This window comes from Monopterus albus, unplaced genomic scaffold (genome assembly GCF_001952655.1).
Source record: "Monopterus albus unplaced genomic scaffold, M_albus_1.0 scaffold88.1, whole genome shotgun sequence".
Taxonomy (NCBI): domain Eukaryota; kingdom Metazoa; phylum Chordata; class Actinopteri; order Synbranchiformes; family Synbranchidae; genus Monopterus; species Monopterus albus.
In genome coordinates, this window is record NW_018127968.1 from 1398177 (window position 1) to 1412916 (window position 14740).

General features: G+C 41.6%; 2 protein-coding genes across 3 annotated transcripts in view; both read right to left on the reverse strand.

The window, feature by feature from the left end:
- kansl1l (KAT8 regulatory NSL complex subunit 1-like) overlaps positions 1-6936 on the reverse strand; it is a 15196-nt gene extending 8260 nt beyond the window's left edge. The window contains exons 1-6 of the mRNA XM_020607658.1: positions 6889-6936; positions 6416-6568; positions 5747-5850; positions 4414-4588; positions 2135-2303; positions 1657-1788 (exon numbers count right to left, since the gene is read on the reverse strand). Of these exons, the coding sequence (XP_020463314.1) occupies positions 1657-1788; positions 2135-2303; positions 4414-4588; positions 5747-5850; positions 6416-6568; positions 6889-6921 (766 nt within the window). The 5' untranslated portion in view covers positions 6922-6936. The remainder of the gene's footprint in view (positions 1-1656; positions 1789-2134; positions 2304-4413; positions 4589-5746; positions 5851-6415; positions 6569-6888) is intronic.
- A 2511-nt stretch (positions 6937-9447) lies between these two features.
- LOC109964381 (KAT8 regulatory NSL complex subunit 1-like protein) lies at positions 9448-12453 on the reverse strand. 2 transcript variants are annotated; one of them, XM_020607659.1, is made up of 3 exons: positions 12306-12453; positions 10456-11589; positions 9448-9541 (listed from the first exon to the last, which is right to left on the reverse strand). In XM_020607659.1, exons 2-3 carry the CDS (start codon positions 11517-11519, stop codon positions 9463-9465), a joined length of 1143 nt encoding a protein of 380 aa, XP_020463315.1. In that variant the 5' UTR covers positions 11520-11589; positions 12306-12453; the 3' UTR covers positions 9448-9462. The 2 variants fall into 2 exon arrangements, with proteins under 2 accessions (XP_020463315.1, XP_020463316.1); XM_020607660.1 differs by lacking the exon at positions 12306-12453 and adding an exon at positions 12123-12257.
- Positions 12454-14740: the final 2287 nt, after the last annotated feature.

The following is a 14740-nucleotide window of genomic DNA, read 5'->3' on the forward strand; positions in this document are numbered from 1 at the left end:
GCCACCAGGCGCTCGCATTCGAGCCCCAACCCCGGGCCTGGCTCCAGGGTGGGGCCCCGGCTGCGCCATGCCGGGCGACGTCACGGGACTTGATCTTGGTCTATTCATAAGGGGCTTTTGCACCGCTCTTAGTCTGACCAGTCACCCAGGACCTGTTTGCCTTGGGAGACCCTACCAGGGACATATAGCCCCCGACAACATAGCTCCTGGGATCACTCGGGTACTCAATAAGGTGGCGGTTCAAGGAGAGGTTCATTACATGTTCCAGTATTTATGGAGCACATTACTGCTTGCCAGGACTACAAAAACTCTAGATGCATACACACACATACACAGAGAACACACAGAGCTCCTGAACAACTATTATGTCATTATTCTCCATGTCACGTGCCCATATTTCAGTCTCCTGCTTGCTTTGACTGTTTTACACTCTACTTTTTATAGCAATGTTCAGCTGTGCTAAAAGGTTTGTTGCCATGTATATTTTAGGTGACATTTACTTCTTCTGTTGCTCCTGACAAAAGAGAATAACATCATTCAAGCTGACAGGAAATCGACAGAGTAGTGGGTGACTGACGTCTTCATCAATTTCCAGTCTGCCTCCTTTACTCAAGTGAACTGTTATTTCTTGTCATTTTCCACCTCATCTTTGTATTTCACACACGAAAAAAGTGTAGAGTCAACTTTCCCTGGACAAACGGGGAAAACTCTGAAATCAACCAGTCACTGGTTGTTTTGAATAATAAATCTACATTGTTAACAACCATATGAGCAAGGTTGCTTTAATGCCCTGAAACCATAGCTGCCACTGGTGTGGAAATGCACACCAGTGGCAGCTACAAGGACACATATTGACATTGTTGAAATGGCAAACGATTTCATTTCCATCTACTGCTCAGTTGGAAGCCTCATACAGACCCAGTGGGATATCTGACATGCTAGCAACCAATTACGATGGCCCACAGGGAGATAACAAGCAGGCACAGCATCATGCTTTGAAGGAGATGTTTTCTTCACAGTGATATTGTGTCTTTTCAGTCAGTACAATTACATAGAAGAACTGTCTACCTTTAACAAGGTAAATTGTCAGTTTATTATGGTTATTTATACATCATCATCTAGAAACTATGTAAACTAAACTTATTTCAATATATTAAATATAATATTAACGCAGAAAGGCTTAGGCACAGCACCTAAGTGTTTTTGTGGAGTACCTAAGCTGAATGAATGTAAAAACAACAGTGAGCTGTGCTGGTTTTTACCGTGAAGCTTCTGCCAGTAGTGCTGACTTTGCATTAACATTAAACTACCACTGACGTCAGAAAGAGACTTGACTGCAGCTCCAACAAAGTGAAGCCAACGAGGCTCCTATCTGTTAGATGAATAATAACACAATGTCTTTTAAATAGCGCCTTTGTCTTCCTGTCATATTATTCATAGGTTGACTATGACGTCAACACAGCAGGTTACAATCATGCGTTGGCCCTGCACAAAAGCTGCGTCTAAGCATACTGAATCAATGAGGTGCTCTGTGGCACAGCTGATGTGCTCTACTGTGTCAGAGCAAAATAAAGCAGAGCAGCACAGGATGTAAGAAGGAAAAGCACATAGCAAAAGAGAGTATGTAATCAGTGCTGGGAAAGGGAAGGATCTTACTGTTGTGCAGTGGTGTGGAGCTGCATCTGTTGTAGTGAGCTGGAGTGGGTGAATGAGCATTGATGACTAAAGGCCTTTGGGACCATTCTTCTCTGGCCAGGGCTCTGTGTAAGTGGTGGGACAGAGGAGTGTCTGGGTGGAGAGGACACAGTAGTACATTGGTCAAAAGAACACAACAGTTTAAGCAAATGAAAAGCAGCAATTGTCTCATATTCACTTTCTAATTCATCACATCCTAGCTACTGTGTGGCATATCAAGTGTGTGACAGGCTTGATAAGGCCAGCATGTGTTGCACTTCACCAAACAGGGAGCCAAAAATGACGGGTGTCAAGTGTATTTTAACTTTCAATAAGTCAACATTACTGATTTCTTTTACAAAAATAAATAAATAACTGGATTTTGTGAAAAAGGTCTACACCTTTAAATCAAACAAAGCATTTTCACTATGCTACAAAGCTATATTAAAGTTCCTCCTACCAAATGAAAGGGACAACACAGGGTGAGGTCTGGAGCTGGGGTTCCTGGAGGACAAGGCCCAACTGGAGCTGCAGTCAGGATCAGAACATAGGACTACAGGATCACAAGAGGAGCAACATGAACAGGAACACAATGAGAGAGAAGGGGAGAGGGTGGACTTCCCTGACTCCTGAAGCACAAGAAAGAGGAAACAAGATAGAGAAAATAAATTACTTAACCCATGACACTAAGTGGCCAACAGAGCATAGCTGGGACACAGCGTTTTATTATTAACTAGTGTATTAACTTGGCTCACTCTTTGTGTTACAATGGGGTATGAGCCATAAGGTTTAACAAAAGCTGCCTTCTGCATGAGCACACTGATTAAAGAAATTCAGTTGTTAATGGCTTTGTCAGCTGATAATATCACAAAAGTGGTGGCTTGGTGCTGCTTATTATAGTAGCTGCAACTGCTTTGGTTTCTAAGCCGTCCAGAATAATAACGTTTAAGTAGATGTTGAAACTCTATAAATATTCAGGCATTAGGCATCCACCGATATGCTGAAATTTTGAAATGTTGAATTTATACCTAAAAAAATTAACTTACTTCTGTTTTACAGGATTTTATATCAGCTAAGGAAGAACTACGTTAAAGGTGCATTCAGTAATATCTGACACACTGTTCTATAAGTGTGGACAGTGTGTCAGATACCCCCCGACATTCTGCTGCCTACGGTGCTTCTGTTGTTATTCCAGCTTCTCTTCCCTGTGTTTTCAAAATATGGTCTGTAAATTTGCCCCGCCTGCCACCTAGCAAAGAGTATGTTTTTTTTAACTGTGAATACTCATTTTAAACACTCAGCCATGAAGGACCTCGTCTGCTAAAAGTCTAAAACGGTATCTGCTACTGGGTCTCACTCAGCTGAAAAGAAATTAAGTAAAGTAGCTTTAAGGATTATAAAAGGGCAGCACGGTGGCGTGGTCATTAGCGCTGTTGCCTCACAGCAAGAAGATTCCGGGTTCGGAAGCTCGGAGTTCTGTGCGGAGTTTGCATGTTCTCCCTGTGCTTGCGTGGGTTCTCTCCGGGTACTCCGGCTTCCTCCCACAGTCCAAAGACATGCTGCTTAGGTTGACTGGTGGCTCAAAATTGCCCACATTAGTGCATATACAATAATATACTTACAAGCCGACTGAAACGCCACATTACCTTGGGTCGTGGGTGAAAAATAGCACCACACTGCGCTTCTTTTTCTTTCTCGGCCATCAATGCTGTCACACCCCAGTGTTGCTGACTGAGCTCAGTCTGAGCAGCAGAGTGACGATTGAGGCAGTGCTTGACTGAGGCTGCGCAGTAAGCCTTCGGATTTGACATCTGATAGGCTCCTGCCACAATCGTGTGACATGGAAGACCATCTAAAACACGTCCGGGCTGGTTTTCACACATAAATGTAATACCTAAAACTCTCAGAAGTGAAAACAAATTGCACGTTTTGTATTAGCACAGTGGTATCGCGATATTTAAAAAAGTATCGACTCCAAAATATCGACCACGGGATATCGAAGTACCGTTATGCCCGTCCCTATCAGGAAGGGCATCCGGCATGAAACGCTTGCCAAATGTATACATATGAACAGCTGATTCGCTGTGGCAACCCCAAATGGGAACAGCCAAAAGTAGTAGTAGTAACAGTAGTAGCATTAAGGATTATAAAACCATCTCAATTACAGTGACATCAGGGGTTTAAACTGATTCTCCTAAATGTGGGACTAAACTGCATATTCCACACAGATGGACTCAAGGTTCCCAAGTAGCAGTGCTAACCTATTCAATCCAGGTTAAAATATTTTATATGAAATATGAAATCTTCTGGCTTCTTGGAGACAGCACAACACATTGTAAACATTAGAATATTATTAGTGTATAAAGTGTGTATGACAAACATGTTAGTAATCAGTTAATTAGTAATCAGCCTTAAAATAATCCCATGTATGTTTATTTTCAAATCCAAGAGATTCTGTTGTTTAATTAAAAGCAGGTGTGTGGTTTTGATCATTAATTCCTATTTAATTTTGGGGAACTACTTAAATGATATAGCATTCCACCACTGAAGCCTGACCAGGACCTGAATAAGTGAATCAATTAAATTAACAGAAATAAATTAATGAGAAATACAGACATAGCGTCTTCATAGAGTACTCTATCATAAGAATGTGCACGTGTGCTTTCATAGTTAGGTTCCTTGTACTGTAAATGGCTGTATGGACAGGCTAGGGACTGGAGAAAAATGCACGTGGGCTACCTGTGGACTGCCAGGGTTATAGGTGTTGAAAGTGAACAGTCTGGGCTTGTAGTAGGTGACCAAGGGTCGGGTTCGAGCGCACACACATGTCACATCAGTCTTGAAGAGCCTCCTGTTCCCCAGTCTCCTTCTCTTAGAGCTCCCTGGCACAAAAACATCACCTCCTTTCTGACCCCTGCAGGGATTAGACCAGATGAGGTCATCGAAATGCCAGAGATATGATTCATGTTAAGATGAAGTCTTCAATATTGTTCATGAACACAAATAAGAGCAACATATAAACAGGGGTTGTTATTGTCCAGGCATAAACTAGGAGAATGTTGTTTTATTATGTGGCTTTCATCTTTACAGCCAACCACACAGAAAGAGTTAAAAAGGCAACAGGAAGGAAAGACATGAAGGAGCGATTCAAGTCAGGCCGGATGGAGGGGACCCAACTGTTTCACATGGTTACAGTATATTCCAGACAGGGAACATGCTTTCATCTTTGGTAACTTCTCCCACAGAAAACTATCAGTAAAAGATTCTCTTTCTTGTATTTTAACTCAGATGTGTTTTTGTATTTTATAGCAATCACAGGTGTTACTACATTACTCTATAATGACTTTCTTCCAATAGCAATTAAGATTGCGCCTGAGAGACTAATATGACCTTAACCCATCTGTTATGTTCATTTCTCAGGAACAGCAGTGATGTTCCTGGGATCATTTTACCATTACTAACCATTTCAATCACTATTTAGTGCAATGGTGTTCTTCACCTCTCACAGATTATGGTTCAATGAGGATAATACACTAATTTTTCATAAAACATGCATGTTAAAACTTTTTTTAATGTACATTGGAAAGACCTACATATAAAATACATTTTTACATAAAGTTTTTTTTTTATTTTACATTTTGAAATCTTTTCTTTTTATGAAGTGATGTTGACAAATTAACATGAGACACCTCTTCTGTTCAGGGTCTAACTGACCCAAACAGTATCTTATAAACATGCAGGGGGAGGTTGCAAATATGTGAAATGAACCATTTTCATTTTATATGTTGATTACACCTATTAAGCCAAGCAGAATAGGTTTCATACCAATAAAATACTTTTAACTATGGATTTTAGATTTCTTTTAACTTTACAATGGGTCAGTTGGACCCGCAGCATAATAGGAGGGTTTTAAGTCCAAAGTCTAATTATTTCAAATCGTCACAGGAATGAAATCTTTCTGAAATTCAGTGGTTCGTAGTGTTTGTGAATGTTCTGTGTCCTCTAACTCATGAAGGGCACAAATTATTGTAATATCGGTGGTACACATTCTCACTGTATGTGCTTGTCTAACCTTGGGAAAGTACTCTTGTCTTTCCAGGCCTGAGCTTGTTTTGAGAGCGGTGAAAAGCCGAGAGGAGGCATCAGACTGTTGACGATCTGGCTAAGCTGAGCACTCTGCAACGCATACATCGCCCATCATACATATCACCAGCGACAACCTCAGACTAAAATATGAAAGCGTCAACAATCCATCTCCTACTGTAAACAGAAACAGCAGTGGTTGAGTCAGCACTCCATCAACAGACAGAGTTGAGAATGTCTTGTCAGTGAAAATCTATTTAAATACAGTTGGCAGTTTATTAGGTACACCAAGACAGGTCTAATGCAGTCTAATACAACACTTCTGCAATAAATCCTCCCTTCATGAATCAACATTTTGGAGGTTGCAATGCTGTTTAATTGTATTGCGTTATAATGACACTGATCAAGTAAACTACATCCATTCCATCCTTAGTTTCAAAGTTAGCATAATAACAGGTCAAGCAGCACACACACTAATTTAATCTAACTAATTTAATCTTCTTATCCTGACACTAGGATAAAACATTGTACTGTGGATAATGTTTTATCAGACAATGATAAGCAGGAAAAGAAGGTAAAAACAGAATCTCCTGATATCGCTTTGATTCCAGACTTCACACAGCTGATGTAGGTGTGTGTACCATTTCCTTCCTCCTACCTGTCTCTCTATGTTGCGCAGAAGACGAGTGGGACTGCAGGGTTCGGAGTCAGAACCTGTGCCAGTGCAAGATAACCCTGCTACTTCCCTCAGCAGAGCCTGCTGAATCTCCCTGTCTGTCAGTGGCTGGGACTCTGCAAGCACCACACCGCCCTTAGACACACACATTACACACAAACACAGATTACAGGAGCTAACCATTAAAAACTCACTCTCATTTTGCAAGGTTGTCTGCTTTAGTTATAATAAACAGACCATTTTTGACTTTTAGATCCTTGCAATGAATTTGAATCTTTCAGTGTTTTATTATGTACAAGAATTATTATGTAAAGGTGAAGAACTGTGCTTTGTAGTTGATATTTACTGTGGTGGATTCTTGTTGAAAATGACCATAATTATAAGAAAAAATCTATTATACAGTATCTTTACACCAAGCTGACCTGATTTATCAAGATTTATCAAAAAAATCCTACATAAATGTCCTTTAGGTCTGCCACTTGTTGCATTGTGTCAACTGCTCCGCATTGGGGTGGACATGGAGGAGCATTGTTTCACCTTTGTAGAGCGGATATGCTGGTGAAGCTCCACACCTGCTGCCCAGCTCCGCTCTCTCTTCCAGCCATTGCCTCTCACAACTGCTACTGCTGCCAGGAGGGGTAGGGTGATGGATGACATAAAGATAGTTATGTCCATGTAATAGTATATTAATATTTTAGTCATTTTTGTAAAATGCTTTACACCTAGATCCCACCTCACAATAAAACAAATTCTGAATCCTTAATACTTTTGAATTTGGGTGGCAAATGCAAGAACGATTTCGGATACTAAATGCTGTCATAAAACCCAGTGTGGCCAGTGTAATGTAACCACAGGCAGGTGCATGAACAGGTTAACAAATGAGAATCACTGGCAGGAATATGAGTGTCACCAGAGAGAATGGTAACACAAAAAAGTGACAGAGATTGAGGCACACAGGGTAAAGTTAGAGGAGTCATTTGTCAATTCACACATTTGTACTGCAGCGCTGTCAACATATGACCTATTTTACACAACCATGGTGCCTTGTAATGTGTAAACTGTTTAGCATCCTAACAGCGTGGGGGTGGGGGGTGGATTCTGCAAATACACAAAAGCTTATCTAGGCCACAGACTAAAACACTGTTGATATGTGTGGTGTGTGTCGTGTGTCTATAGTATGTTTCCATGGCATTGGCTGGTTGAGGTAGCATTTATCCTCTGTGTTTGTGTGTGCATGTGGTTGGCTGACTTCAGCGGAGCAATAGTTGCTAAGGCAGTATTCTTGGACCTTGGCTGGGGCAAGGAGAGGCTGCCCCATTTCAAAAACTCTGATGCAGGACAGAGAAAGGTTGGGCCCATCAGCAAGCAGCCAACTTTACATTACCCTTTGGTATTTTAACGTTAGCCTGTTATGTGAAACACACAAAATGTGCTTTGCCTGCCTAATCACAACTGCATCCCGTTTGTGGTTGATATAAAGGAGAGGTGTGTAAATGAAAACAAGGCCTATAATTGGTTAATGAATGCCTCACAACTGAGTTCACACTCAACCCCAAGCCAATATCTGTTAAGGAGTAGGCTGTCCTGCACAGACAATGAGCCGACCTGGCTGCCCTGCAGCTCTTTCCAACTCTATAATGAGAAAATTCCAGGAATATTTTCCAAGTATCAGGTGACTCAGGATGAGAGGGGAAAAAAAAGGAGATGTTGCTTCAAACTTACAAATGAACAAGTTTACAAACTACACACTGTGTAGCCTAAAGATACTGACACAGAGACTTACAATAGCCTCCACAGTGAGAAGTAAGTTTTCTTAGCCAAATCCTGGGTGAATCAAAAGGCCAGCCCCAGCAAGTATGTCTGGGTTTATGAATTCCCCTTTTTGAAAAGTGTTTCTTGGCTCTTCAGAAGCATTAGTTTTTCTGGGTGTGTCCTACGCTTAAACTTTCCAACATTTAGTCTTTCAAAAGATCCCATACAGTATATTTAAATATACCAAAAACTGTAAATAAGCACCAGCTCGAGGTGTGGAGGACTGCTGCCAGTACAGAAAATGAGCAATGTGAACATGTGGTTTCAAATTCAAGTCAAACCATATGAAACCGCCGTGTATGCTTAAAATGTTAATGTCTCAGTTTCTCAAGGAGCGTGAAGACCTGCCTCCTTCCCAGCAAGGACACATCCTTTTCAAGGAGGAACCTGCTATAAAAACTACCCAGGGGAGATTCAGTGACAAAGCAGAGCACACTGGTCCATAGAGGGGGAGAACAGCCTTGGACAAAAGGCAAGCTGACACTTACAAGCCGACTGAAACGCCAAATAACACCATTCGAAAAAAACTGCATTCCTCGCTCCAGCTCTTAAATCAAATAAAGATGATTTGTTAGTTTACTGCACTGATTCAGGACTCAAAAGAAACAAACAGAAGTCCTGAAGAGTGGATCTTACTGAAGAAATGCATGCCACTGCACTGAAGCTAGACTTAATTGAGTCCTAAAATGCAGTGCACTGAAGCCAAGACCACTGATAATGAGTGAACAGCTTTGTTGCAGGATGTTGCCCTTCCTGCTTGAACACTGCCGGCAGACTGACGTCCCCACATTGTTGGCTGGGAAGCATGTTAACCTGGAAACATAATGGCACTAAAGCCCAAATGAAGCCAATACTGTAGTGTTTCTAACCAAGTCTGCTACAGTATTAAACAAGACTAAATCAAAGATTGTATATAAAACAACTGCATATCTGTAAAAGTCAGGTTAGAATAACTTTTCTAATGTGGAAAGCCTAAAGTTTATTTGTTAACTATCTTGTGACAAGCACAACAAAAAAAGGTTTAAACTAAGAAAACTAGAATGTCACCAAACACACACAGGTCCCTTTAAATATAAAGCTGCTACTGCTATTAGAGTTATATCTTTATTATCCCTCATCTGGGACAATACAACTCCTTTTGAGCAAGGACACAGTTACAGCGGCACCGCCCATCCAAACCACACATATACAGACACACACTTCTAAAGTATTTTTCACTAGACAGAGGAGGAGCGGAAGCACAATGGCAGAGTGGCTGGCATTCTGCAGGCTTGCTGGCATGTGGATTTGTACACCCTGTGGGTGAAGAGAGGGCTGGTTAGTCTGTTATGAGCGCAGCATGAACAGACAAAGGTATGTGTGTGCGCATGGCTCAAAAATGTCATCACACACTTCACAGCTGGGAGGACAAAACTGCGCATGACTCAAAAATGTCATTACACACTTCACAGCTGGGAGGACAAAACTTGCATTTATGACAACCACACAATAAACTTTGCAATGGAAAAATATCCATCTACCACAGCAGAGGAACAGTGGGACACATACACTGGGACAGCTGACTTAAACTGTCATACTGAAACAAGCCTTTATTGTGTGATCTTTGGTATATGTGTTATTAGATCCCTGCCTTGTCATAATGTCAAATAGACATAATTAAATATGTTCATCCTCTCTAATTTACACCAGCTGGGGATTTTCTTTTTAATCTACACTAGCTTGTTTGCAGTTCCTTGATTGTACTGAACTAAAGCTTGTTTAGTGTCAGAGTCTCTGTGTGTGTGTGTGTGTGTGTGTGTGTGTGTGTGTGTGTGTGTGTGTGTGTGTGTGTGTGTGTTGTCTGAGTTAAAACAAGGCCAATGACTCCAGCATGAACCACAGCTGGGTCTGGAAATTCAATCCTGAAACAGCACAACAACTCTTTTGGTAGTGACACGATGGAAAAGATGCCTTTGGCCTGCTTTTATTATTTTCACAGCAGAAATAGCAGGCAACTTAATATTTAACACTGTGTGGAACAATAGGATTCACTTCAACTTGATATTCAAAGTAGATGGTCCAGGGGATTTCTGAAGTCTCTACTTTTGAAGCTTCATACAGTAATAATAGCAAAACCCATAATGTGATATACAAGTTTAGTTGATCAGTGTGCGCATTTGCAGAGAACACATGCATTACATATAAACTACTTCTACGTGCAGGATACTTACACAGGTAAAATCTTGGTTTTATCCTCCTCCAGCTCGTCGTCTGAGCTGCTGCTGGCCGTGGCCTCAGAATCTAAGGCCTCCTGCAAACCTCTCAGCACCGCCTGGCTGGAGCGGCTTAACTCTCTGAGCTGTAGGTATGAGACTGTGGATGACCCTAGTTGAGAAAAATGGGGTTTACTGTCCAACTGTGAAGGTAGTACACCAGGATTTATGGAGTCCAGGTTGTCATAAGACACATCTCCAAGCTGACAGTGCCTCTGCAGCCCCTTCAGCTGCTGGTTGCAGTGCCGTAAAGCGTGCTCTCCTAGCAGGGCATGCAGTCTCCTCTGCAGCCTCCCAGCTCGGTTGTGCAGCCCTTCTGTCCTGGAGAGTTGCTCCTTCATGGCCTCCTCCAGCACACCTCTGGATGCCAGCGGATCAAAGTTCACTCTGTAACTGGAACACTGCACTGAAGCTGATGAAACACAGCCCATTCCTGCCACTTTCTCCTGTGTCACTGTAGGTGGTGATGCAAAGAAAGGTGTGCAGCCCTGCGACTTTTCCTCCCCAAGGGAATATAAAGGAAAAACACTGGTACGTGTAAGAGGAGAATGATGCATATCACCACATTCAGGAGCAGCACCGCAGCCATGCAACAGATAAGCCTCTTGGCTATTGTATCCAGGGACAAGGCCTAAAAACATGTCTGGTACACTTGGAAAAACGGAGACCACCTGATGAGAATCTCTCAGGCTTTTATTGCAGGACTGGAGGCTGAGGAGGGAAGCAGGACTAGGGAGGAGCACAGTCTCACACTGGCTGGCAGAAACCTGAAAACATGGGGAAAGCACAGTGTTGCCAGGGAGGTCCAAGGGGCTCGTCGGTAGGGAGGAGTCCAGGGAGGGAAACAAGGAAAGGTTCAGCCACATCTTCTGGGGGTCGCCATCCTCTGTTGGTCTCATGAGAGGCTCCAGCTCAGGACTACAAATGGGTCTCCCTTTGGAGTCCATTCTGACAGAGGCAGGAGGTGAGGACAGGTGGATGCCATGGCCAGCCTTCAGGATTTTGGTCAGGGCTGGGGCCATACCCCTTTCTGAACCACCGATGCTCTAGACAGCCAAGGCAACAGAGCTCACAGACTGCACCTTAAACCACCTGACAATAACAAAAAGACATGTCAGCAATTTCCTCTAAAAACGCCTTAAAAGTACAACCATGTTTCTACCTGAAAGGGAAATCCAAGATGCTAAAACGGGATTAGTCTTAAAATACAGAGCACCAAGATCATAACTAAAACCAAAAACAAAAGCGTGATGTTGACCATTGGAAACCTAACGTGTGTTGAACACACATATCGGGCACATATTGAGCTCGTTAGTTGTTTGCCCGGTGTGTTAACCGTCCTCTGCCTTTCCGTTAACGTTACATTTGTAAGGCTCCCAAACCAAACTACTGGTAAGACACAGACCCGCGTCGTGATTAACTAAGATACTTAAAAAGCTCCAGTATGAAGGAAAGCGACGATGTGAAACAAGACACAGTCCCAAAAGTTAACGTTTAGCGAACAGCCGGGTTAGATTAGACAGGTTAACGTTTGGTCGTAGTCACTTATTAAATATGTAACTTAACGGTAACTAAAGGCGGGAGCTAACGTTAGCTAAGCAGTATAATAACGGACGTTAACGCACCTGACCAGTAGGTAAACCACACACTTATCACCGCTTATTGTGTTAAAATCCGTGTCTGAATCTTCCCCCCCTTTGCTGATCTTTAACAAATCTAGCATCTAATGTGACTGCCCTATCCAACTGTCCAACTAGCTAGCCAACGGTGGTCCACATTTTACCCCGAATAACCACAGATCTTCCTACCGTGCAACCGACATCCCTCCGTCGTCTCCGTGAGTCGCTCATCAACTGCCGAGAGGACAAAACAGCTGAAGCAGGAGGAGGCTGGGCCAGGCTCATGATGCCTTCAGGATCTGTGGAGAGGCTCAGATCTCCAAGATGTCCCCCAAAACTATCTATCTATCTATCTATCTATCTATCTATCTATCTATATATCTCTATCTATCTATCTATCTGTCTATCTGTCTGTCTGTCTATCTATTTATCACAAGACTGATCATATTACAACAGTAGACACAAAACAATAAACCAATAAATTTGGTACACACTTCAGTAAACACACCATCCAAGTGTTATATAATCTAATCTAATCAAAACCAAAATACAGTTGAAATGCATAAGCAAGGACACTTTAAAACGATCAAGAATCACATTGACCAGTAGTAGTGTTTTAAGGTGGACTTAAACAGCAATCAGTTCTGATAGTTTCAGGTCCTTCTGCATATTATTCCAAGAAGGTGTGGTATATTTAAAGGCTTACTTTTGCCCAATTCTGTTCTAACTCTGGGGACCAACATCTGTAAAATGATAAACTACTAAAATTACATTTTCTTTACTACATTATGAAAAAAGCATGGTCTGTTATTCTGGCAGAGTCAATTTGGGGTGGGAATGTACTTTTCCTAGTTGGTTGGATATGAAGTTAGCTGAGAGGTTCAAAAAGGCAGCACATTTATGAAATAAAATCTGGTCATTTACAGCTCTTTTATTTTGTCATTTTATCATATAGGCTAATAACTGACACAATCAAGATTTAATCCCAAAACAAGTCTGATTAGAACATCTGATCACTTAGTTAGAACATCATCTCAGTTACAAAAATATTTCATTATTACATCTGAAGGTCATTATTATCATATCCTTGTAATTACAGATCTTGATTACTTAGCCTAAGTGCTAATAAGAGAGGACCCCAATGCTCTTTTGTCTTCTTTAAAAAATCCCCATGATGCCAGCCATTCATATAGCATTTGAAAATTCAAAGAGCGGCATGAAAAATGTAGGATTAAAGAACAGGCAGCAATGGCCTGAACCAGAGCTCAGGTGACTTTGACATAACTGCAGTCAGGTGTGAGCAGGATAACAAAACACTGTAACAAAACAAAATGTAGATTACTAGAAAGCTAGTTATTTACTCTATTAAGTATGAAGTAGCAACAGACAAATCATTTAAACTAGAAATAATGAGGAAGGAAATACACACATATGATTCAAACTCAAACATTTCAATGAAGAAATGTTTATGAAATATCATTAAATTTTAGGCTATACAAGAATTACAAAGGAAGCATACCACTTTATGTATTTTAAAACAAGCAGTAATATAAAACGATAAAATGCATTACTTTTGCAACTTGTTGATCAATGTTTTCCACAGATCACAAATATATTTTAGATCTTAATATAGATGCATTTTTAATATAACTGAGCTGAGAGTGTGTGACAGTGTGATAATTGTCTGCAGCGATAAATCAAATAGTGCTGCATGTAGACAATATCTAGTGACTGAACGGTGGTGGCACTTAAAACAAAAATTGATTGGGTTTTCATTTTTCTGGCATTTCTGACTAGCGAGCAGTGGCCAGTGATATCCAGAGCAAGAACACCAGAGACAAAGTGGGTTGTTGGACTGACTTCAGTAAATGTACATTTGTAGCAGGTTGCTTTGGATATCAGCTGGGATATGTTTATTTCAAAACAGAGATCTTTTGGCTTGCCTACTTTGCTGACTAACCAGTCAAGATGAAGGTCACCTATATGTTGATTTTACCTCACCAAACTCCTGGTCTTCTGGTTTGAGCAGCACTATCATAATCCTTACACAGACTGTTATACTTTGCACCACTGAGCTGCTCTGGTCCAGATGTCTGCTGCTCTCTGCCTGAAAACAGCCTGACCAACTCCCAGGTTGAACGTAGTGCCTGACATGTACAGGTTGATGACAGTGAAATCGACATAAGAGCCAGGAAAAGTGGTGCCATCACAAAAAAAGGCATATGTAACCCACACGGCGCAGAACACATACAGGACTCCCTGCAGAATGCCAGTGACAGTTACTCTAACCTGACTAAGGATCGTTGGACTGAACAGGGGCTGTCCATTTGCTACCATATGCTGCATGTGTTTGCACAGGTAGACTACAGTGGAACCACTGGACATCAACATAACACACAGACAGAAGAAGAAGTGAGCCTTGAGTACGTAAACCAGAACATCGGTGAAATCGGTCAGCCATTGCATGCTCTCAGCCAAAGTTTTGTCATGATTCATCGTGAAATTTTCAGATCCGAGTCCATCAAGAGTGAGAACGTTTAAACATGTGACAGTAAAGTCAGACAAACTGTAAATCCTCTCAATGAGCCAAATGCTGTACATGAGGGCTTTGATATTCTTCTTAA